At 45.6% G+C, this 24,083-nt stretch overlaps 1 protein-coding gene across 1 annotated transcript in view; it reads right to left on the bottom strand.

Moving 5' to 3' along the window:
- Nucleotides 1-383: 383 nt before the first annotated feature.
- Nucleotides 384-24,083, bottom strand: part of LOC147729438 (uncharacterized) — a 64,427-nt gene continuing 40,727 nt past the window's right edge. Inside the window, exons 4-6 of the mRNA XM_086959050.1 lie at nt 22,500-22,522; nt 22,315-22,421; nt 384-1,481 (exon numbers count right to left, since the gene is read on the bottom strand). Of these exons, the coding sequence (XP_086815176.1) occupies nt 391-1,481; nt 22,315-22,421; nt 22,500-22,522 (1,221 nt within the window). The 3' untranslated portion in view covers nt 384-390. The remainder of the gene's footprint in view (nt 1,482-22,314; nt 22,422-22,499; nt 22,523-24,083) is intronic.

Below are 24,083 nucleotides of genomic sequence, written 5' to 3'. Positions count from 1 at the left end.
TTCCCTCCCACAACTTTGTTCATATCTTCCTTTGTGTGCTGTTCCCTACACTACCTGCTTTCTAATTCTATTATTCCCGTCTTTCCTCTCTGTTTCATCTGTTTCATTTAGTTACTTCCTCCCCACTTTTTCTTCCTTCCATTTCGTTTCACATTTTATTTATTAGAACATGTTGATGTGAAAGAGGAAGCATCCATACCAGATCTTGAAGCCATCACATGAAAGACACTTTCATACAATGAATGGGAATATGAATCCTTTTGCTTTTTAAATGATTTTCATGTAAATATTGTATGGCTCCTGCAATCCCACACAACCCAGACGTAGATGGATTCCCAGGCAGGAAATCCTAATAGGTTACCCCCAAATGTAACAAATGTTTTGTTTTATTTACATGTCCAACAGACCCTTGAACATTTTAACTGTAGCCCCTACTGCATCTCCCATGGCACCTCCCACTGTTCCCCCTACCGCTCCTCCCAAAGCCCCTCCAACAAGTATTCCCACTGGCCCCCCCACAAACATTCCCAAAGGCCCACCTACTACCTTCCCCATAGCCGCGCCTATTACCATCCCCAAAGGTCCCCCGACTTCCATTTTTCCGCGCATAGATTGTAAGAACTCTTCTTCTGCCTCATCGCGGATCCCCCTCTGCCTCATCCTATTGTGTTTCTCAATCTCCTCTAACTTGACTTTCATTTCCAAGGCAAGTTCCTCCAGGCGCTTATTTTTATCTAGGCTCTCCGGCTCCTTCTTGAGGCTCTCAAACAGTTTATCATGCTGGCGCTTCACCTCTGCCTCTTCTCTCTGGTGCTGCTCCTCATACTTTTTACTAATGTCCTCTACTCTCTTCTGAAGCTCTTTTTCTGCCTCCTCCCACATGGTGTTTGAGTAGCAGCTTCCCTCGCTCTCCACCACCATCTTGTCAATCATGGTCACCAGCTTTGAAAGCTGCCAGTCATTCCTCTCTCCTGTGGCGCTAGTGTCAAATGTGCAGAAACGATTGCCACATTTTGCAATCATCTCCTTCATCTTCCCCTTGGACTCTTGTATTATTCCATGCAATTCATCCTTCTTTAAGCCATATTCTCTAGCAAAGATGACAATTGTGTACTTTCCTGTCTCCTCTCCAAACAGATCTTGGACAATTCTCACTGCCTCCTCCTGCACTTTGGTGAAATGCCCAACTGAGAGCAGCAAGAGTATAGCATGAGGCCCAGGGGAGGACATGACAACACACTGGCCAATTTCTTCAGCTAACTCCTCACGAGACCGGGTACCCCCAAGTAGACCTGGAGCATCAACCAGAGTCAATTTCCTCCCACCACGAATGCATGTCTTCTTTTCACACACTGTAGCCGTGGACCGGGAGACCGCTGCAGACTCCTGGACCTCCCCCTCGCTGCTGATACATTCCATCACACGTTTGCCAACACCTGTTTCACCAATCAGAACAATCCTCAATTCTTCATGTTGAGAATCTGCAATGGAGACATTGAGAGATTGAAAGATTTCTTTCTTCATGGATGGGAGGAGCAAAGACACAATACATCTACATTATATTCAGTCAGTACTTAAAAACTGTATTTGAAAGGTAAGTCACATTGCTGTGATAAGAAACTTGAAATCTTGCCTGTCTCCTGCTAATACACTAGCCCTGAATGCCTCAACTATCACAACCAAATACGGATGTCATCCTAGATTAGTGCTAGGATTTCAGTAATGCTAGCTTGCTAATGGAAAGGGGCGACCACTCGGTCCCCCCGAACGTATGGTGGAGTGCCTCGATCCCCCCGGGAAGCCATTTTTGGGCGGGAGGCGTGTCTCGGCTGGTATGCCCGAAGCGGCGTAGCCGGGGCGCGCTTTTTTTCCCGCCCTAGAGTGGGCTGGCCTAGACACCGACGTAGCCAGCCCCGCCCGAGGGGCGGGCAGGGGCGGGTTCTCGCCCGCCCTGAAGACGGATAAAAAGAGACGCAAGACCAGAAGACGTCCTCTTGTTCTTGTGCTCCGAAGCTGCACCTCCTCGCTACACGTGAGCTCGGGACAGAACGAAGAGCCAATTTTGAGCGTTTTGATCTTTGTTTTTGTCTTCTAGATACTTCCTCGGAGAAATGCCCAAGAAAGGCGCGAAGAGAATGACGACCGACCAGATGGTGCGGGACCTTTGCAAAGAAGTGTCCGACATAAAGAAACGGTTGGCGGAGCGGGACGGGGAGGAGGGTACGGGCCCTGCGCCGGCTGGAGGGAGACCTAAGAGGCCGAGAAGGGTTCCAGCCGGTGGAGACGTCCCGGTTCCCTCTACCCCGCTCGAGGCTCCGATCCCAGTACCGATTGAGGGGAATCCAATCCCCGTTGTCGTCACCCCGACACCCAAGGGAGACATGCCGCCCGAGCTGGCAGCACAGCTAGCAACATGGTTGGGGGATAGTAGTGATGGCGCCACGGCTGCAGAGGCACAGGCGCTGATAAAAGGACTTCGTGAGAAAAGGGAGGCAGCTAAAGACAAGCCGCAAGCGGCAGAAGCTGCGTCCGGTTCAGGTAAACGGCCATTGCCGATTGCAAGGGACGAGTCAGCACCCTCTCGTAGAGAGAGACTGGGACAACATGTGCCTTTGGCTATAAAGGAAAAGATCTGGGCTGGGGAGTATGTGAATATTTTCTCCTTGCTTGTTGACCATTATGATATGGAGCATGTTAAAGGTCAGAAGGACTTGATGCATCCAAGTGTTTGGCGCGCAAAAATGGCCGCCTTTAAGGTAAATGAGAATATTGGCAACTGGGGCAATGCGTGGGGTATTTTTACATCGATTTTGGGGGAACGTAGGCCCGAGTTGCTTCCTGAGTTTCCCATTTATCAATCACGAATTATGGGGTACTCGACATCGTATCAAGGTAACCATTGGTTTTGTTATGACAATCTGTTCAGGAAAGAGAAACAGCATAACAAGAGTTTGACTTGGGATTGTTACGATTCTATAACATGGGATAAAATGAAAGAATCGGGAATGTTAAGAATGCCATTGGTTGGGAGCAATGTTATTGATTACTCCCGCCAAAATGTGGGGACGCCCTTTCGACCAAGTACGAGCACCGACGACCAGTCGAAGCCCGCAGGCAATACAGGGAGGAAGGGTTTCTGTTTTAATTTCAACAAAGGGAAATGTACCAGGCCTCCGGGATTGTGTAAATTCAAGCACGAATGTAGTACGTGTGGGTCGTCCCATCCTGAGTCAGCGTGCAGAGCCAGAACGGGTGAGAATGGGGGTAAGGGAGGCGCCAAACAGGTCTAAGCTAGGCCGAGGGGCGCCTTTACCAACCCCGATTGATACCTTGGCAATGATTCCCTGGCTCAGCGAATACCCGGATCGTACTTCTGCCGGGGTGCTGCGGAACGGTTTTACACATGGTTTCCGCATCCCGGTGGGGGACTTTCAGGGGGTAGGGATGTGCAAAAATCAACTTTCCGTTTTACAACATACATCTGTAGTGCATGAGAAAATTCAGAAAGAGGTTAGCCGGGGACGGGTGGCCGGCCCGTTTACTGTACCCCCGGTACCGAATTTTTGTTGTTCCCCGTTAGGGGTGGTCCCCAAGAAGGACCCAGGTGAGTTTCGTTTGATCCATAATCTGTCTGCTCCACATGGTCTTTCGGTGAACGACGCAATTGATCCAGAAGTTTGTTCGGTGCGATACGCATCGTTTGATGAGGCAGTAGCCATCTTGAATCGCCTAGGGCCCGGGACGTTGATGGCGAAATCAGATATCGAGTCAGCGTTCCGGTTGCTCCCGGTACACCCAGACGATCAGCGTCTTTTGGGATTCGGGTTCCAGGGGTCATTTTTCATGGATAAATGTATGCCAATGGGTTGCTCTATTTCATGTGCTTATTTTGAACAATTCAGTACTTTCCTGCAATGGGTGTTTACCAAGAAAACAGGTTTTCGAAATGTAATGCACTACCTTGACGACTTTTTGTTCCTGGGCTCCGCCGGAAGTCCCGAATGTGCCCAGGCCTTAGATGAATTCTGTGTGTTGATGGGTCATTTTGGCGTGCCATTGGCACCCGGTAAGACTATGGGTCCCACGACTTGCCTCGAGTTTTTGGGGATCGAGTTGGACTCAAGGGAGGGGTGTTTCCGTTTACCAGCTAGCAAAGTGTTGAAATTCAGGACAGCCCTCCAAGTATGTTTAAACGCACCTAAGGTTACACTGCACCAGTTGCAACAATTAGTGGGAAAGTTGAACTTTGCCTTGAGGGTGATCCCGATGGCTCGCCCGTTTTCCCGCTCGATAGCCCAATCAATGGTTGGCTTAAGAGAGGGTCATCAACGCACGAGATTATCGGCCGAGGTCCGCCAGGACATGCGGATCTGGTTAGCATTTTTGGCGGACTTCAATGGCCAAGTCGTCTGGAACAAGCCAGCCGTGTCCTCCGATGAGCTTGGGCTATGGACAGATTCAGCAGGAAGTATAGGTTTTGGCGCCATCTTCGGCACAAAATGGTCTGCACAAAAGTGGCCCCTATGGTGGCACGAGAAGGGGCTGACGGGTAATATAGCTTTCCTTGAACTATTTCCCATTCTGGTGGCCCTGAGAACATGGCCAGACGGGTTCAGAGATCATTCTGTCGTGTTCTGGTCCGACAATATGACTGTGGTAGAATGCATCAATAGTCAGGCAGCCCGTTGTAAATTGATTTTGAGGCTGCTCAAAGAAATTGTCTTACTGTGTATGCAACTGAACGTGATATTCAGGGCAAAACATGTCCCAGGGGTAATGAATCAGGCTGCTGATGCACTGTCTCGTTTTCACATGCAGGCTTTCTCGGGTTTCCTTCCTTCGGCGGACCCGGAGCCGGCACCCTTCCCCGAAGCTCTCTGGTCTCTCGGTGCCCCGAACTTCGTCACCTCGTGGGAGAGAGTCTAGCACCCAGGACAAGGAAGGCATATGAAGGGGCGTTTCAGGCCTATTTAGCCTTTTTGGGGGCAGAGAGAGGGGGACTGTGGGGTCAGGAAGAGTGGGTAGTTCTTTTTCTGATGTCTTTACGTAGGGCTGGGAAATCGGTGGCTACGGCCCAAAGGCATCGTGCCGCCATTTCTTTTGTTGCCAAGGCCCATGGCATCCAGGACCCGACAGCGTCTTTTACAGTACAAAAAGCGCTGCGTGGGTGGCAACGCCTAGAGGGTCGTAGAGTAGACGTAAGACGACCGATAGGTCTGGTGAGGTTGGCCCAGTTGCTGGCCTCACTCCCTAACACGTGCTCGTCCCCTTTCGAGACCTGTTTGTTCCGGACTGCATTTACGCTGGCGTTTCACGGTGCTATGAGAGTTAGTGAGCTGGTTGCAAGGAACAAACAGGATGTGTCTGGGGGCTTGTGCAGGGAACATGTCCAGATCAGGGGCGATGCGATGATTGTCTCCTTTCTCAGGTCCAAGTCCGACCAAGACGGGAGGGGGGACTGCACGATCATTCGCCGGACCCCCGGATCCTCCATGTGTCCGGTACAGTGCTTAGAAGACTACCTAGCACGAAGGGTGGCATCATGGGGGGGGACATTGTTGAGGCATGCAGACGCCACCCCACTGACGAAGTTTCAGTTTCAGCGGGTGCTTGCTATGGCCATTGCCGCAGCGGGCTTGGACCCGGGCGAATTTGGGACCCATTCCTTTCGGATAGGGGCTGCCACTGAAGCTACAGCCAGGGGTCTTAATGTAGAACAAGTAAAACGTGTGGGGCGTTGGTCCTCCAATTGTTATAAGAGGTACGTGCGATTGCACATGTTGTGAAGCTGTAATCATGTACTCACGCCTCTTGTCTTTGTTTGTTTTCAGTTTCGCAAGCCTACGAGGCAGGGCGGACTGTGCAGTCGACCCAACACCAGGCCAGCGGTTGCACATCACCGGCTGTAAGGAAGGAGGTGTGGGTCGTGGGCCACTCATACGTGAGACGGGCTGCGGACGTATTCAAAGCAGGTGACATGATTCACGTACCTGGGGAATACGGGTACAGAGTGTCCTTCTACGGAAGGGGTGGTCTCTGTATTGACCAGTTTCAGGAATTTTTTGAGGGTTTGTTAGAGCGGATGAGGTCACCGCCGTCCATAGTCATAGTGCATTTAGGGGGTAATGATTTGGTCACTACCGGTAGACGACTTCTCCTGGAGACTATGCTTTCCACGGTAAGTTGGTTAGCAAGGAGAGTTCCGGGGTGCATAATTGCGTGGTCTCATATGATCCCACGGAAAGTATGGCGGGGGGCTATCTCGATCCCTGCTTTAAATCATTCTGTTAGAAAACTGAATAACAAAGTGAGTAGGTTGTTCCGTTCCAAGACTTTGCATTCGATCTCGCATAGTTGTATTAATGATGACAATATGTATCTGGGGGATGGTGTGCATTTGTCGAGGGTGGGGAATGAGTTACTCATAGGAGACTTCTTAGCCTGGTAAAAATCATTAAAACATGACCTTTAGGTAGGAGTTTTGTGGGGGGTCCGGATAGCCGGTCAACTATCCGGACCTGTGGCGGTAAGGTCATGATCGGTGAGCACTAATTGGTAGATCCCTATGAGTGGGCGTCACCCAACACGGATGGGAGCGCTCGGGAGAGGTGGCCATTGGCCCCTCAGTGGGGAGGCGGTCCCGTCTAAGGGCGGGTCGCCGGAAGTAAAGGAAAGGCGGTCAAGGCCCCTTCCTTTGTAGGAGGGGTTACAGCCCCCTCCTGGGGAATTTCCCGGGGCCAGGGTCATCTGCGACGGCAGATGCGGTAAGTTGTGTGGGATGGGGGGAGGTTCACGATACCTTCTAGATACCACACACAAGTCTTCGAACGACCTTTAAATGGCGTCGAGTCTTAAGTGCCCCCGTCAAGTCAAGGGAAATTGTTAGTAGTTGCACTTGAGGTAAGCCTCTGTGCTGTCGCCCCTCACAAGTGGGAGGGGTAAGTCTGGTTAGGGATCTTGACACCGGTTATGACCTTGCCGTTGGCCCTTAAACGTTAGGATGTACAATTTCAGTGTTTCTAGAGAATGTTTTTGTAGGATGATAGTTCGGCTAGGAGAAACTCTGTATTAGAGAATATGTTAAGGTTAGCCAAACATCGCATTGTGATAATGAAATTGTACATAAAATGAAACGTTTAATGTTTTAATTTTGTTTTAATAAATACGGCCGGGGGAGGGTCACTCCCTCCCCACATCCAAAAACTTCAAGAACTGTTTCCGGTTTCCCTCCTTTTGGGGATTGTGTTGAGAGGGGGTGGCGGGTATCTCAGCCATATGGAAAGGGGCGACCACTCGGTCCCCCCGAACGTATGGTGGAGTGCCTCGATCCCCCCGGGAAGCCATTTTTGGGCGGGAGGCGTGTCTCGGCTGGTATGCCCGAAGCGGCGTAGCCGGGGCGCGCTTTTTTTCCCGCCCTAGAGTGGGCTGGCCTAGACACCGACGTAGCCAGCCCCGCCCGAGGGGCGGGCAGGGGCGGGTTCTCGCCCGCCCTGAAGACGGATAAAAAGAGACGCAAGACCAGAAGACGTCCTCTTGTTCTTGTGCTCCGAAGCTGCACCTCCTCGCTACACGTGAGCTCGGGACAGAACGAAGAGCCAATTTTGACCCACCCACCAGCCCCTGAGGACAGCAAGTTGTTGTGCAATAAAGTGAATTTATAAGTTTGTTGTTCCATTCCGTTTACAGGCTGTGAAAGTACCAGTTTGTTGTTGATCATAATAAAGTATGGTGAATATTGTGTAAAGTTGTTTCGATTAAAATGATTTGATGTAATGTTGCAATTTTAGCATGTTCCTTCGGTCGTAGCGACCAATGCTTTTGTAGGTTTGAATAAAAATTGTCGTATTTATTTTTGGTAGGCGGTAAGGTCATGATCGGTGAGCACTAATTGGTAGATCCCTATGAGTGGGCGTCACCCAACACGGATGGGAGCGCTCGGGAGAGGTGGCCATTGGCCCCTCAGTGGGGAGGCGGTCCCGTCTAAGGGCGGGTCGCCGGAAGTAAAGGAAAGGCGGTCAAGGCCCCTTCCTTTGTAGGAGGGGTTACAGCCCCCTCCTGGGGAATTTCCCGGGGCCAGGGTCATCTGCGACGGCAGATGCGGTAAGTTGTGTGGGATGGGGGGAGGTTCACGATACCTTCTAGATACCACACACAAGTCTTCGAACGACCTTTAAATGGCGTCGAGTCTTAAGTGCCCCCGTCAAGTCAAGGGAAATTGTTAGTAGTTGCACTTGAGGTAAGCCTCTGTGCTGTCGCCCCTCACAAGTGGGAGGGGTAAGTCTGGTTAGGGATCTTGACACCGGTTATGACCTTGCCGTTGGCCCTTAAACGTTAGGATGTACAATTTCAGTGTTTCTAGAGAATGTTTTTGTAGGATGATAGTTCGGCTAGGAGAAACTCTGTATTAGAGAATATGTTAAGGTTAGCCAAACATCGCATTGTGATAATGAAATTGTACATAAAATGAAACGTTTAATGTTTTAATTTTGTTTTAATAAATACGGCCGGGGGAGGGTCACTCCCTCCCCACATCCAAAAACTTCAAGAACTGTTTCCGGTTTCCCTCCTTTTGGGGATTGTGTTGAGAGGGGGTGGCGGGTATCTCAGCCATATTGTCATGGCTCCAGTAGGCCCATAAGCCATAGGGCTGAGGGTAAACCTTTAGACATTTTCCAACAACCTTAACTTGCTTTCAAAACTTTGCAAGAAGCAGAATGTTGAGAGCACAGTGAGGCTAGTATTGTGCATATGAATTATATCTTCTCTCTAACCCCTTCCATGCGGCCGCGATTCTGCACCTGTGCGACAGAATCGCGAGAGGGCGGGTTCATGGCGGCCCCCAGCCATCATCATCACACAAGCACCGTAGTGCATGACGGCTGGGGGCCGTCATCAGCATGGAAGGGGTTAAGGCATTCAGTGCTTCCTCTGAGGAAGGATCCTGACAACTGCACGTTTGGTAAGTTTCTGCTGAGAGTGACAAGTGTTTGTGTTATTCTGCCATGTGATTATGCTTCATTGACTGGTATTGACGGAAAACACATACACCTACATATATTGGCAGTCGACAGGAGTTAGTTATAGTTAGGACTTGATTTCTATTAAAAAGCTGCTTCTCAGTTACCTATATCTTTGTGGGCTGTAGACAAATCTTCGCAAAATTTCCCCCAAAAATTAGACACTCACTTCAGCTTGTGTCTGGAAAGTTTTAGGGTGGCCCGTCAAACGTGCGCCAAGAAAAAGGAGGGGTCCCAAAACACGTTTCCCCAAGTTAACTTTCATAGCCACTCACATACTGATACAGAGTCTCACACCTACTGATATACCCATACAGATACTGCTAAAGCCACTAAGAAATGTATAGAAACACTTATGCATCTAAAATGATACACATTTAGCTTCTGTTATATCCACTGTGATGTACATTCATAACCCTGTACTAAAAGGTATTCAGACAAAATATCGATTTGTAAATGTCGGCATACACAAATATTGAGTTGTACATATTGTGACATAGAACTATTGACAGCAAGAATATCGTGGTCAAGAATATCGATTTTAGTGTAAGAAATATTGTTTTCAAAAACATAGTTGTTTAAAATAAGGATTTTTTTAAATTAGTGTTATGCATTTTAGTATGTATTTTAAATGTATGAGATGTTTTTTTGTATAAGTATTGATTATGTTTTTAAATACATGTGTTACATTTTTAATAGTTATCAATTCTATTTTAGTTACACTTTGCATTTTTTATTTCCGTAGCGGGTTGTGGGTCCATAGGGGAATAGGGTGGGAAGTAATTTAATAATAATAAATTAATGATTATTTTGTATTTAGTAATATTTATTCAATTAAGATTTTATGGTGTTAATTGTGTTTTTATTTTTTTTGTAAGTTTTATGCGTGGGTTGTGGGGTTTATAGGGGTTTATACTAATTTTCAACACTAATCCCGAATGGGTTCTGGAGTGGCGTGCTATTCGCCAGAAAAGCGCTTCAACACCCATCAGAGGTAACAAGTGCTATAGGAGTGAAAATCTTTCTTCCCCTTCTATCCCTTTGCTATCCTTCTCATTCCAAGTAACTGACTAATATCCACCACTGAAATTACCTCAGATTTCATCACATTAATTCACCACTAATCCTTTACAGGCTTCCTGAATAGCGTGCTTCAACAAGCGATAAATAAATACAAACCTTTGTCCTCCTCTATCCTTCTGCTATCTTTCCAAATCCAAATACCTGACAAACCTATCCACCACTTAAAAAGTACTTGCATGTTTCACTATACTAATTCAACACTAATCCTCTATGAGTCCCGGAGTAGCGTGCTACCCACCGAAAAAGCGCTTTGACACCTCGTCAGGGGTAGTAAGCGCTATATAAATGCAATTACAATACAATACAATACAATTAATTGGTTGTTAATTAATATTAATGAATTGGTAATTGTTTATGGCATTTTTGTCATTTTCTTTAGGTGTGGGGTTTTTAGGTGTATAGTGTGGGAAGTAATTTATTTTTAATTAAATATCAATTATTTGCTAATTAGTAATACATAATTATTAATTAATTTTGTTAATTGTTTAATTATATTTTTGGGTGTGTGCGTTTTGGGTTTATAAAGATAAAAAGGTGGGAAGTAATTTTTTTTAATGATTTATTAATTAGTTGTTAATCAATATTAATTTGTTAAATAAAAATTAAATATGGTAATTGTGTAATGAATTTTAGATTCAGGATGTGGGGTTTATATGAGTAAAGGGTGGGAAGTTATTTCTTTTTAATAAATTGATAATTAATATTAAATTATTTATTTATTTAAAGAGTTTTACATAGCGCGTGCTAGACCCAAAGGTATCAAAACGCTTTACTTTAGGTTCCGCAATGTAACAGAAAATGATAACAATTACACATTATGTCAAAAAAATACGCAATACATTGAGAGAGGAGAGAAGGAGAGACATAAGTAGCGGAGGAGGGGAATGGGAAGTGTGAAGAGGGAGGATGGGGACACAGATGACAGTAGAGACGAAAGGAAGTCTGTCTAAAGACGACTGAGTAGGTGACGTCCAAGGAGGGAATCCAAGGCTCGTCTACCCTTTAGCTAAACAAGGTAGCTCTATCGGGCATCAGTCAAAATAGTTAGGTCTCAGTTGACGAGGAAAAGTTCACAGATAAACCGGGTGGGGGGCAAGGACAGCATTTGTATGCATTTTAATTTGTTTTTTAAATTACTAATAATTCTTTAATTTATAATTAATTATGCTAATTATGGAAGTCCTTTTTTATGTAAATGTGGATTGTGAATTGAGTGGTGTTATAGGGTAAGAAGTAAACTAACTAAATGTATGTAACATTTTATGTTTTTGTTCATAAATAATTTCTAAATAAAAATAATTATTTGTTTAAACATTTTTTTTATTCTATTCAATGTAATATTTGCAGGTATTTACAATATGTATTGCAACTATATTATACCAACTAATTTTTCCCCAATACTTTTGTACTTATCATTATAAATATAGGATGTCAGTATTTTTTACATTGATATTTTTAACTCGATATTGTGGTATGGGGATATTTTAGGTGTCGATATTCTGTCAGTGAACCTTCGATATATTTTGGATTTATAGTTAGAAATATACTAATTGTTCGGGAAATAGAAGAGTCTTTCTGTTCATTGTGTGTATATGATTACTACTTATGAGTGAATGCAGAGTTTCAAGTTGTTCAGAAACAAAGACAGTCTCTCCTATATATTCCATGAATGTTGTAGCCAGGTTATTATTATAGACAGAGCCCATGTTATGGTCTCTGAGGAATACTGACTCAGTTTTAACCTCATATTTCCTGGCTTTCTCAATGTGTGGACAGAATTCTGGCATATGTTAGAAAACACCAGGGCAGTGTGAGGTGAAAGTTGCATTCATTGTTCAAAGATATTCTTCATTAGGATTTCCAGTCCTACCCCAGTCAGTGTGCTCAGGTCATTGCCATCACCGCACACAATTGTGTGGTCTGGATGTTGGGAATCCATAATGCCATCAACCAATGAAAGCAACTGCTGCCACTTTAACCCTCTCTGGCCAAACCAACTAATATCCAGATTAGGCAACGGAGGTCCCTTTCAATCCCACTCTTTCTAGCAAACTCTCTAGCCTAGATCTCAAAGCTATGACCTACAATCCACACTCTAACAGTATGAAGGATGGAGCACACATGAGAAGGCGAGAGAAGGCTGCAGAAGAATCAGGCAGTGTTCAAAATGAAGGGGTATATTACCAAGCAATAGCGATAATTATCGCTATTGCTTGGTTAGCGGGAAAAAAATATCGCAGAGCACCGAGGATTTTTACCGCTGAGATACCTTGATATTATCAAGGTGTATCCCAAAAGCGGTAAAAATCCTGCGAAATGCATGAATATCGCTGAAAATTCAGCGATATTCATGCATTATCGTGACAATGCTCTTAGCCATGTTATCCACCTCCCATTGGATAACATGGCTAAGAACTGCTTTTAGCAGGCGTTAGCTTTTGGAGATATTCGCGCTTAGCGCGAATATTTCCAAAAGTCGTTAATAGGACTGTTAGCAACTGTTTTCAGTCGCTAACATCTTGGCACGCCCACTTTGCATGTCATTAGCGATAATTATTGCTGACATGCAAAGTGGGCCCCTAAATGCCCGCTATCGCCTACCAGCTGTCGCCAACTGGTGTTAGCGACAGCTTGGTAATAGGGCGATAAATGATCGCCGCATTAGCGGGCAAAAGTCCCGCTAATGCGGCGATAATGCCCTTGGTAATATGGCCCGAAGTCCGTTAAAAGAGACCCTAGCAAGGACAAGTTTAAAAATGACACCTGATCGGATAAAGTAATCATGGCATTGTTTAAATAAGGTTGTGATATAAACTTAAAGTAAACACATCTGCGATTGGCTATGTGGTACATTTTTCTAATTGAATATTGTCAACCACACCTGCTGTCTCGGGTTTAGGAGTTACCCTGCTCGCTCCTGGAGAGACTGTTGTGAGCGTGTGACCTATGGCTAGCAGGGAATATTCCAACTTTGGTCACTATGGAACTAGAGCTACAAGAGTTTGGAGGAAGGGAACAGATAAAGCCAAGAATATCACTGTGTGAAGACATCGTTCATAGAAGAAATAATGAATAAAGATTGTTCGGGTCTAAATTTAGGGATGTGTAGGAAGTGGTGTGTAAATGGTAGCGTTTAGGGATAGTTTTTTTAAATGATTTTGGCTTACACGGCGGGCCGTGCTGAGCGCTGCGGATCCGTTCATGGAGTCACAGATTTATTTATTTATTTATTTATTTATTTTTAACATTTATAAAGCGCGGCGTTTGCCCATGGGCGTCTTGGCGCTAAGACTCATTAATGGCCTAGAGACTCAATATGCATTTAGTAGTGTAGAAGGGAGAAGAGCTTATTGATTAAACAGCCACGTCTTCAACAGTTTTCTAAATTGTAGCAGTGTGGGAGAGGATCTAATTTCCAGTGGAAGTGTATTTCAAAGTCTGGCTGCAGCTAGGGTAAAAGATCTGTCTCCCCAAGTAACTGTCTTTGTTCTAGGTACAGTTAGGCGGAGAGCATTTAATGACCTTAGTTGTCGGGTGGGGCGGTAAAGTATAAGCTTCTCATTTCAAGAACTTAGGCCCAAACTGATGGATGGCTTTGAAGGTAATGCACAAAGTTTTAAACTTGATTCTATTTTTCACCGTCAGCCAGTGATAGCTCCTGATTGCTTGTTTAATTGGTTGAAATTTGGGGGTGCCAGACAGCAGCCTTGCAGCCGCATTCTGGACCATTTGTAGTTTAGCCACAACACGAGCTTGAGCATTTAAGAACAGGCCATTGCAGTAATCCAAGGCGGACAATACTAGTGAGCTCACCACTGTTTTTCCTCCTTTGTCTGAGAGAAATGGGATGATTTTTCTAAGGAGTTAAAGTTTGAAGAAAGCTGCAGAAGCTTTTGATTAGCATGTCCAACGAAGTTAAGTCTCTCATCAAAAATCACTCCTAGATTTCTAACTTTCTGCACCGGGGACGGCAGCGCACCTAGCAACAGAGGCCACCAAATTGAGGACCAGATTGGAAAAAAAATTCCAAAAATGATCACCTCCGTTTTCTCTGAATTCAACCTTAGACAGTTGCAAGCCATCCACTCCTTAATTGCCAGCATGCCTTCCTGAAACCTGGCTGCCACCTCTTCTCCGTCGTTATTGACGGCTAGGACCAGCTGTGTGTCATCCGCATAGGTGGTAAGGCTCATCCGGTAGGTGTTAATAACCTTAGCTAAGTCCGCCACATAAACATTGAAAAGGGTCGGACTTAGGGATGAGCCTTGTGGCACTCCACATGGGAGAGCCAGGTCCGCCGATCGGAAAGGCCCCAAGGTTACTGCTTGGGTTCTTCCCGACAGGAAGGAGGCAAGCAAGGCTCTGGCCGTGGCCTGGATGCCCAGCTCTTCGACACGGTCAATCAAGATAGAGTGATTGACCGTGTCGAAGGCCGCTGATAAATCCAGCATGATCAGAACCGCCGTGCCACCCTGATCTTTAATGGCCCTGATATCATCCGCGGCTTTGATGAGCGCAGTTTCGCTTCCATGCAGCTTCCGAAAGCCAAACTGCGACTCATCCAGCAAGTCGTTCTGATCAATATATTCCGAAAGCTGGGTGTTCATAACCTTCTCCACCACTTTCCCTAAAAACGGCAGACTGGCAATAGGCCTGTAGTTTTTTAATAACTCTTTATCCAAGCCTGGTTTCTTCAGAAGTGGTTTTAATAGCGTATTCTTCAGTTTATCTGGAAAAACACCTGAGGTGAACATGGTGTTGCAAATTTGTATTGTATTGTATTACTAGATCGAACCCAGAACGGCCAGCAAACCGGGCTTTCATCAGAGGGGTCAAACACAGGGGTGGGAAATGCTTTTTCAGAAGATTTCCAGGGCAGTCTTGAACCCTGCATTGGCAGTAAAATTCACTCCGTTTCGGATCACCATGTTGGAACAGGTTGTTGTTGACAATAGTCCATTTTTATGTTTATGTTCAGTTGCGCGTTTCTGTATTAATTGACACTGAGGACTTGCGTTTGTTTGCGAGTTGTTTAACTTTGGAGGCAGACATCGCATGACTGGATATAAGATTTCCCCACAGGTATGGGACGTTTCAGTAACAGCGGGGTTCGTTTTGGGCACTTAGCGGTCATAACACCATTTACCTGAGAGTGACATCTATTTTTTCAGGTCTACTTTGGGCACGAGGGAATCGTTTTTCAAACGGGACTCAGCAGCGCTGAGAATGAAAGTTCTGCCGACTCGGGTAAGAGGGAAACTGAGGTCCCGATATTAATGGGCAGATTTATGAGGCCGTTGCGCCTCTTTGCGCCGCAATTGCGTCACTTTATTTGACGCCGACATAAATCTGCCGGTAAGTCTGGAAGCAAGCCTGGTTAAAATTGTTTTTTACACTGGGTGCTTTGTACTATGTCTTGCATGGATTTCGGATTCAGGACGCATACATTTGAATAGACTTGAATTTCTTTGGTTCATTCCCGCAACTTAAGAATGGTAGGTTGACTGTTTAATCTTAACCAGGCACTGGGGTAAATAGATGCAGGTTCACAATAGCATATACTATTCGTCTTGTTTACAGATCTTGTCAACAATTTTACCACCCCATTTTGGTAGAGACGTTGAGGTATTTAGCGTCCTTGCTCTTGGTTTTAAGCATGTCCTACTATTCGTAGAGCAGGGGCATTTCACTGTCTTGAAAAACAAAATTCTGATACTTAATTTTTAAGGACACTCTTTGCTTAGGACAGTTCACAATGGGTTAGGACCTATTAATGGTCACTCTATTCCGATGTTGCTTTAATTTCACAGCATGGGTTCTATTATTTCTTTTGGTTCTTTTATTCTGTGGCTTTTTTACTGTCCCCACACATACCTTGATATTCAGGAGAATGCAAACCCTGAGGTGGAAGGTGTCGGTAATTACTAAATGAAACATGCATTACATTTATCTAATTTTGGATATCATGCATTTCTGTTGTAGATACGTTATCTGAACCATCCCAGAGGATTTTGAATTTTTAAACTTTTATTATAACCCCTGAGGAAGGGTTCAGCAGAACCCGAAATGCATTGGGTTGCTTTAATTTGGTTAACAGTCTTTACACGTTTTTTATAAAGTATACCTCTATTGAATTTGATTTCATGTATTAATGAATGAGTTTTTACAAGAGTTATGCTACTACATTTTTTGAGAACATGTTGAAGAATTAAAAATATATGTGTTTAACATCAATAAATGTTTGTTAAAAAAAATCTGTTTACAATCTTAGAGGCATGATTGCCAGACAGCTGTGGGTTGCTAGCAGCCTGATTCATCAAGCCGAAATCGGCTCGCAAAGGGCCAGATTCTGAGAATCTGGCCCTTTGCGAGCTCTATTTTTGCATTTGGGATTCATCATCCCAAATGCAAAAATCGGTAATAGCGATGTCGCAATTTTGCGAGGTATTACATTTAAAGAATCTCTATTTGAGATTCCTTAAATGCAATTCATCATCCATTAAAAAAATTGTGAATTCGCAATTTCGGTCCGCTATTTACCGCGAGGTCAAACCTCGTGGTAAATAGCGAAAACTTAGAAAAATGCTTTTAAAAGCATTTTTATAGGTTGCATGTTGCACACACACACATGTCCTTTGGACATGTGTGTGCGCAACACCTGTTTAAATTTGCATTTAAGGGGTGCTACAGGGTGTCCTTTGGACACCCCTGGCACCCTTCAAATCGCTATCTTATTTGCGATTAGCTAATTGCTAATCGCATATAAGGAATACTCCCCATTCATTCCTATGGGCCTTTTGGCCCATAGGAATGAATGGGGAGTAATTCCTTATTTGCGATTAGCAATTTGCTAATCGCAAATAAGGATTGTGTAGGAATCGCAAATCTTTTTGCGATTCCTACATGAACCCCGTTTTGCGAGTCTGTAATAGCGATTCCTTATGAATCGCTATTATAGACTCGCAAAACGGGTCTATGATGAATCAGGCTGTAGGTCCTTGGTCTCCAAGGACTCATTTTTAACAGAGCCTTGTCTTTCTATTCGTTCTCCTTTTACCAGACTGACAAATATTCCTTCGGTTGCACAATCCCTCACACAGCGGCTCCTTCACATGAGATTCCTTTCCCAGGTGCTCCTGACGGATCCATGCTGTATCAAGCGGTGTCGGTCAGCTCACTCAGTTATCTCAGGTCTGTTTCTACAGAGCAGCCCCGCCTCAGCTGCAGGCCGGGTTAAGGGGGGTCATGTGTCCGCATCATGTGGGTAACATGAAGAGATATATGTTCAGTCAGTGTGCACCTACAGAGTTAGTAAACTCTGTTTTGTGGAGCATAAAAAGATTGATTCAATTTAATTCAACAAAGTAAGAGCCGCCGTGTCCATATATGCCTTTCTGAGATGATTTGAACCAGTCCCCCCTCAGTGAAGCCCCTGCATCGGAGTCTCTAGGGAATCAACTGTGAGACTCGACAGAGAAGAAAAGGATCACTGCTTTTGTATTTCCTTCTTGTTTTCACTGTTTTCCTGTTGATTTACGAAATACTCAGGAAATGTTTAATGATTATCAATTGGCACTTTATACAGTCATTGTGGATACATTACCTTAGCAACAGAGGCGGCTCTAGGCTCATGGCGGCTCTGGGCAAGGAGGTTAGGTAGGGGGACCCGGAAGAGGGGTCCAGGCGGGGCGGAGCACCCCGGAGCTAAGGAAGTTGTTTTCATAAAATGTCCAGAAAAGGCGTTAGGTGACCAGAACCCGCGGCTGCTCCTACCCTTCTGAATTCGTCTCAGAACTATAACATTTAGAAGGAGGAGGGTATTGTGAAACACAACGTGGCCAGCAGTGGGTCGGGAAAAAGAGAAGCCAATCAGGAACCATGAGGAACGTAGGCGCGGAGGCCAGTGAAGAGGGGGGTTAAGGGAGTTTGGAAGTGGAACAGAGTCGGAGGACGCCAAATCCCTGCCAGGGGCCGCCACATAAATATGTATCAATACTCAGAGGATTATTATATTAAGGATATATACAGAGCTGCCAAGATTTCAGATTGCTATCTGTGACACTTTCATAATTCCAGTGAAATCATGAGTGACATTTCAATGACTAAGAGTGACACTTTATCGCAAGCAAAATCAAGCAAGGAAGACTAGGAAAACATATAAATAACAATAATTGCACCCATTTCAGCAACAAGACTCTCTAAGAAGATGTTCAAACTATTGGAAATAAACAGCAACTGAAGCACCTAGTGCCCTTCTAAGCTGACCATACTGTTAAACAAACCAAGGATTCAGATCTGCACCGCTCATTGACAGTGCGCGCCACACGACTGCAAACAAAAGAAGGTCTCACTAAATTTCAGCAAAGGGAGATATTGTAGTAGGGTCAGATTATACGTTCTAAAACCAGCTCAATGTGCCTGCCACTTGCTCACCTCAAGTACAGAGAATAACAAAATGACTGCTATAAAGGGGGGAAAAGAAAAGAAGGCGATGAGGACTGTTTTCCAGATTACGTCTCATCAATTGAAAGCACACATCATCGGTCGCTGGGGTACTGAATGTATCCGAGGCGCAGATTCCACTACCGCAATTTTGAGCAGGTGTTCCTCAGAATTTCTTCTGCTCTGACAAACGATAAATTTTATTAAGAGCACTGGTCGATTTACGAGTTCACATGTTATAAGATGTTTAATGTTGCACTTCCTTACTTGGAGTTGAGGCAGGCTGGTACATGATCTCACAGCTGCAGGCCCGAGTCACTGACCCCTAATGTGGCGGAATCATGAATATACCACAGTCACACTACGCATTCTGCACAGAGCAGCAGGCCAAAAGTGCACTGGCGAACAGTTTTCTCTGCAGTGATTCAGGGAGGCGGCAGGCTCACAACGGCGGGTCGGCAGCAGCCAACATTGGAGGGGTCGAGGGAAGCCCACATTCTGCCATTGCCTCTGGGAGTGGAAACGGGGAGGGGGCAGACTCACCGATCTGGTCCTGCTCTTTATCTTGATGTTTCTGTGACAGTGTGCAGCAGCCACTTGTGCAGTTAGATAATTAACGGCGGGGGAAAGCAAGGCCCATTGATCCTGCTGAGAGGACCAGCGGCCAGACAGTTGAGCTGCTAAGAGAAATGTCCATGACTCTGCCGATTGTTTGTACCCCCCACTGCAATCGGTGTGTTACTCGATGATGTGATGTCACGGGCTGCCTGCAGCACTCTCACTCGGCCCGGCAAAGCTCCCGGTTTGGAAATAAGTATTTCCCGCGGCTGGCAGCCATGATATAATTCTGCAGGATGTGACATCGCAAGGGGAGATGAAACGGATGAAAGAAGGCTGGGCACTCGCTGCTGAGAGCAGCTCCGCCCCCCCCCCCTCTGTCTCGGACCGGTAATTGGCAGTGATGAGAGAGTGGTGTCTGAAAGCCGTCCCGCGGCTGGGGCAATTCGCAACATTGTAGCACTCTGATTCAGGAGCGGAGAAGAGTGGTAAATATTTAACTATTACCATACGGAGCCAGCTGGCTGCTGGTACGTCTGTGGGGAGCAGCAGACCCGGGGCAGAGAGGCACGCACAGGCGCAGGGGGGCGCACGCTGGCAGGCCGCATAACTGTGTTTCAGAGTGCATTAAGTGGCAGGCCTGTATATACTGGCATGGTGGTCCCTGGGGTTTGGCGGTCCTGTGCAGGTGCACAGCTTTCACATGCCTAAGGCCGCCCCTGTTAGCAAGCAGCAGCACACGTTGGTCCTGACAAAAGCCACAATATCTCTATTGAGGGTCCACAGGATGAAGCATGGAGACCTTGTTTCGTCACTAACTCGTAGGAATATGTTACCTCTGCCAGTGGCCTGTTTTTACTCCTGGCCCCTGGACGTGCCAATAAAGGTATATTACACCCTTGGTAGCCAGTTTTATCTTATCCTTTCATCATCACTATACTATTTTGCGCTGCACATCTCACATAACCGAGAGCATATTATCAAGGGCTTTATGTCTGCTTTTTTGGCTTTAAAAGCCAAAGAACCGGAGATAAAAATACCGCCCCATCAGCAACAGGGTGCTAAGATGCAAAATCGCATGTTAGCACCCTTTTACTATATACTTCCCTTTGCATCTCTAATGAGAAGCAAAGTGGGCGTTCCAGAGCAAAGTAATAGGAGAAATGTCGCTAAGGGACATTTCTCCTATGGTCAAGCTTCACGCTAACCCTGTTAGAGACAAAAAAAGCAGCGCTAACCACGGTTAACACTGCTGTTTTACGTCTGCTAATTTTCAGACTTAGCCCTGTAATCTAATGGGAGGTGGATTACATGGCTAAAACCACCCTGCCCTATCAGCAAGGTTTCGCTGTTAGCAGTGCGATTATCGCTTGATTTCCAGCGATAATCACACTGTTTACCAGCTAAAGCATGGATTCCCATCGCTTGGGAGATAAGCGTTGCTGATAGCACAGTATCATTGCGATGGAATGCAGCGTTAGTCTGCGATATTTATCCTCGCGCTAAAAGCGCTGAGCGATAATTATCGTAGGCTCTTGCTGATATGCCCCCTAGTTTGCTATTCATAATTGTTGGATTTAATATATCTCAAACTAGGAACAAAACCTCCCTGAGCTCCTCTGTCTCAGAGAGGGGGTTGAAGCCCGTGGCGGATCGGACACCCTGTCGCGAGGAGAATCCCAATAATGAAGCATGCCACCCAGGGTGGGCGAGGGAATTTTGTCCTAATAAAGGGACACCCCAAGGAACACTAAAGGCTTTCTCTGGATAGCCTCTCTTACGTTGTTCATAGTTCACACCCAAGGGTTCTATATTGTGTTATAATTAGTAGACTGGGGAGTTTTCACTCGTAGCTCTTAAACATTCTCCTTGGATCCCCCTTCCCTCCTGTTTGTCAATACATTGACATTAAGCCCTGTGTTGTAGGGACCAGTGATTCTGGAGTCTCATGTTTACCTTCAAAAATATGGTGCAGCTGCCAGGGCAGCAGTCGAGACAGGCTTCCCCTCCTCGCCACTCAAGTGAAGCTGATGATGCGCACACATCCCCATCCACACTTCTCCATCCAAATTTCCCTGGGATGCCCAGCCCTCCTACCATTGCCGCCTTTATTCCCCCAATGTCCACTAGCTCACCATGTTTGACCTTCTTTCTTCTTTCTTTTGCAACTCCAAGGAGTTCCAAGGAGAGTCAGCATCTCTTCTCATTCACATTTGAAGGGCCAACTTTCATGGACTCATCTGCCTCAAGGATTCATATTGTCTGCCCCAATCTGTTTAGAAGACCTTAAAGAGAATCTGAATACATTGGTGTTCCTGGGGGAGTCTACTCTAATCCAATATGTTGATTTATTTTTGACATCTATTACTCTAGACCAGTGAAAGGAGGACTTAGTCTGTCTACTCACTAAATTGGTTAAGAAGCGCCCTGCGGTGTCAAGAGAATACTTTGCCTAAGACACTTCCGCTAGCAAGTGCCACTTGTCCCTTGAAAGAGTAGAAGTCATTCATAAGTTGTCCCACTTTGTAACTGCCTCCCGGGTGCGTACCTTTTGGGGAATGGTGGGCTACTACAGAGGGAGGACGTTTGGTTATGCCGAAATGGCCAAGCCTTTGCAACAATTTATATGAAAAGACACCCCTGAATCCTTACAGGGATCTAGTGAAGCTGAGAATGTGTAGAGACATTACAGCTTGTTGCCATGTAAGGCATTTGAGGCACATCTCCTGCCTAGAGCTACTCATGAATTTACTGCCTCGGGATACTGAGACTTATAATGCCTCAAGACATTGATCTATAGCCTAGGTCCACACATGCCTTCACTGCCATGGGCCAGTGTTGCACTGTATTAGCTGGAACACTCATGCTGGGTACCAGGACTGGCATTGGCACATTATACTTTGGGGAAACGGATGCCTGTTGTGCCTGCATGTGCTACGTGTTCACCTGTACCTCCTCCTTCAACTCCAGCTAAGAAGAAGCAGCAGAGGCTGAGAAAAGACACAGAACCATGCAAGTGAACTCTCATACCATGTGTATGCTGGTGTACATGTGAAGGCAACCTTCTCTCCTAGACATCCAGGCAGGGAGGGCTTTGTGACAGCCCAGCTTTGGTAGAAGGATGGGCATGGTCAAACTACACCCTCACTAGGAGATGGCATGGTCGCTCCAGATTGGGTGCCCCTTTCATCTCATAATATGCAAATATCTTTACCTCCAAATCTCTTCACCATTTTTGTGGCAACGCAGTGCTGGCGCGGGACACTGCAGGCGTAGTTTGACAGCTCTGTGAAGACCGCTGCAGGCTTCTCGCTTTCAGGCCTGAAACGTTAGGAGAGTCATTACTGCCAGCTCTTTACTCATTCAAAGTGACTCACTCTGCAAAAACCTGGACCTTACCTGTTCAAAAAGTTTTTTGCATCCTAGAGCGAAAAAAATATAAAAACAAAGGTTCAGCATCGTTACAAAGTAAAACCAAATTTTATAGCAGTGCCTTTAAATATGGTCATTTATAGAGCAATCTTAACTGTTCCTGGGTCCCCACAGATCTATATTCACCATTTGTATTATTGACCCCAAATCATGCAGCAGAAGTGATGTTAGTCCCCTTCGATCTTTGATGTCTTCGTTTAATATCTAGAGTGGAATGAAGGGTCCTCTCATCTCCCCGTAGGAGGTATTGGGGCTATTGACATTCCCATACTAGAACCTTTTTTGCAGCACTCTCTTTGAGGTAAAACAAGGGACCATTCAATCCTATGTATCATATACATGTGACGACAGTAGTCCACAATATGCCCAATCCAGAGCCGCGATCCGGAGTTGATGTTCTCTGTTCTCATGTCAGAAATAATTCTTAAGATTCCAAAATGTTCAATGTTTCCATTGTTAATTTATTATTTGTATGGTCCAGCAAACATCAGTCGACACATGTTTCGTCTTAGCCACAAGACTGCGTTGTTGCATCAAGGATTGCGTCGCTTTATGATTGAACAAGGTCCGGTCTGTGAGGAGACTTATCAAGGACTCCACGCCGTGTTGTTGTGAACAACTATACGTGGGTGTATAGAATAGTTACTACTCATTAAAGGATGTACCACCGTATTTACACTTTACAAAGGAATATGACTCCGACCTCTAATTTAATGCAAACTGATTTGTGGATGTGAAATTGACATGTCGGGGTAGCAGGATATAAAGGCCACTGACGACTGGACAGGATATTGTTGAACTGCCTTGAAAAAGCCTTGTGACTAAGACAAAACACGTGTCAGCTGATGTTTTCTGGACCATACAAATAATAAATTAACAATGGCAACATTGAACCTTTTGGAATATTAGGAATTATTTATTTGATAGCTAGCGGTAGGGTGGCTGTTTGAAATTATCGGATCTATTCCATAACTTGACATTTGAAACCTGCAGAAGCGAATTCCAGGTTACTCACAGGGAACATTTTCATCACCTTCAACTTAAGCATTGGGCCACGCTTCCTCACATGAGAGACGCCGCTACCAGAGAGCTCACGGCCATGGAGAGGCTGGTACTCAAGGCAGGAACTATGAAGGGGGCGATCTCTTCACTGTACAACATGCTCCTAAATACCCTACATGCACCCCAAGCGTGCTACACGTCCTTTTGGGAGCAGGTGCTGGGCCAGGGATATCAGACGAGGAATGGAAACACCTCTGGGGCGACGTCACTAAACATAATAACTCTGTAGCTCTGAGGGAATGTAAATGTAAATGTATTGGCATTTATATAGCGCACTACTTACCCGTAGGGTCCCAAGGCGCTTCGACCGCTGCGAAACCCTTCCTGGCTTCCCTGAGAGATGGTCCCTTAATGGGTATCTCCAGGGTGAGACCAGGCATCCCCGGCGGTCTGGTGGGGCCGTTAGTGAAGATGAGGCAAGCTAATGCCCAGAGTTGCCGAGTGTGATCGCTGATCAGAGTGGGCACCGAGGCGAGAGAATTATCGAGT

Source organism: Lissotriton vulgaris, chromosome 2_1 (assembly GCF_964263255.1).
Source record: "Lissotriton vulgaris chromosome 2_1, aLisVul1.2, whole genome shotgun sequence".
Classification (NCBI taxonomy): domain Eukaryota; kingdom Metazoa; phylum Chordata; class Amphibia; order Caudata; family Salamandridae; genus Lissotriton; species Lissotriton vulgaris.
Note: the sequence above shows the minus strand (reverse complement) of the source record. Positions and strands in the feature narration are given on the sequence as shown.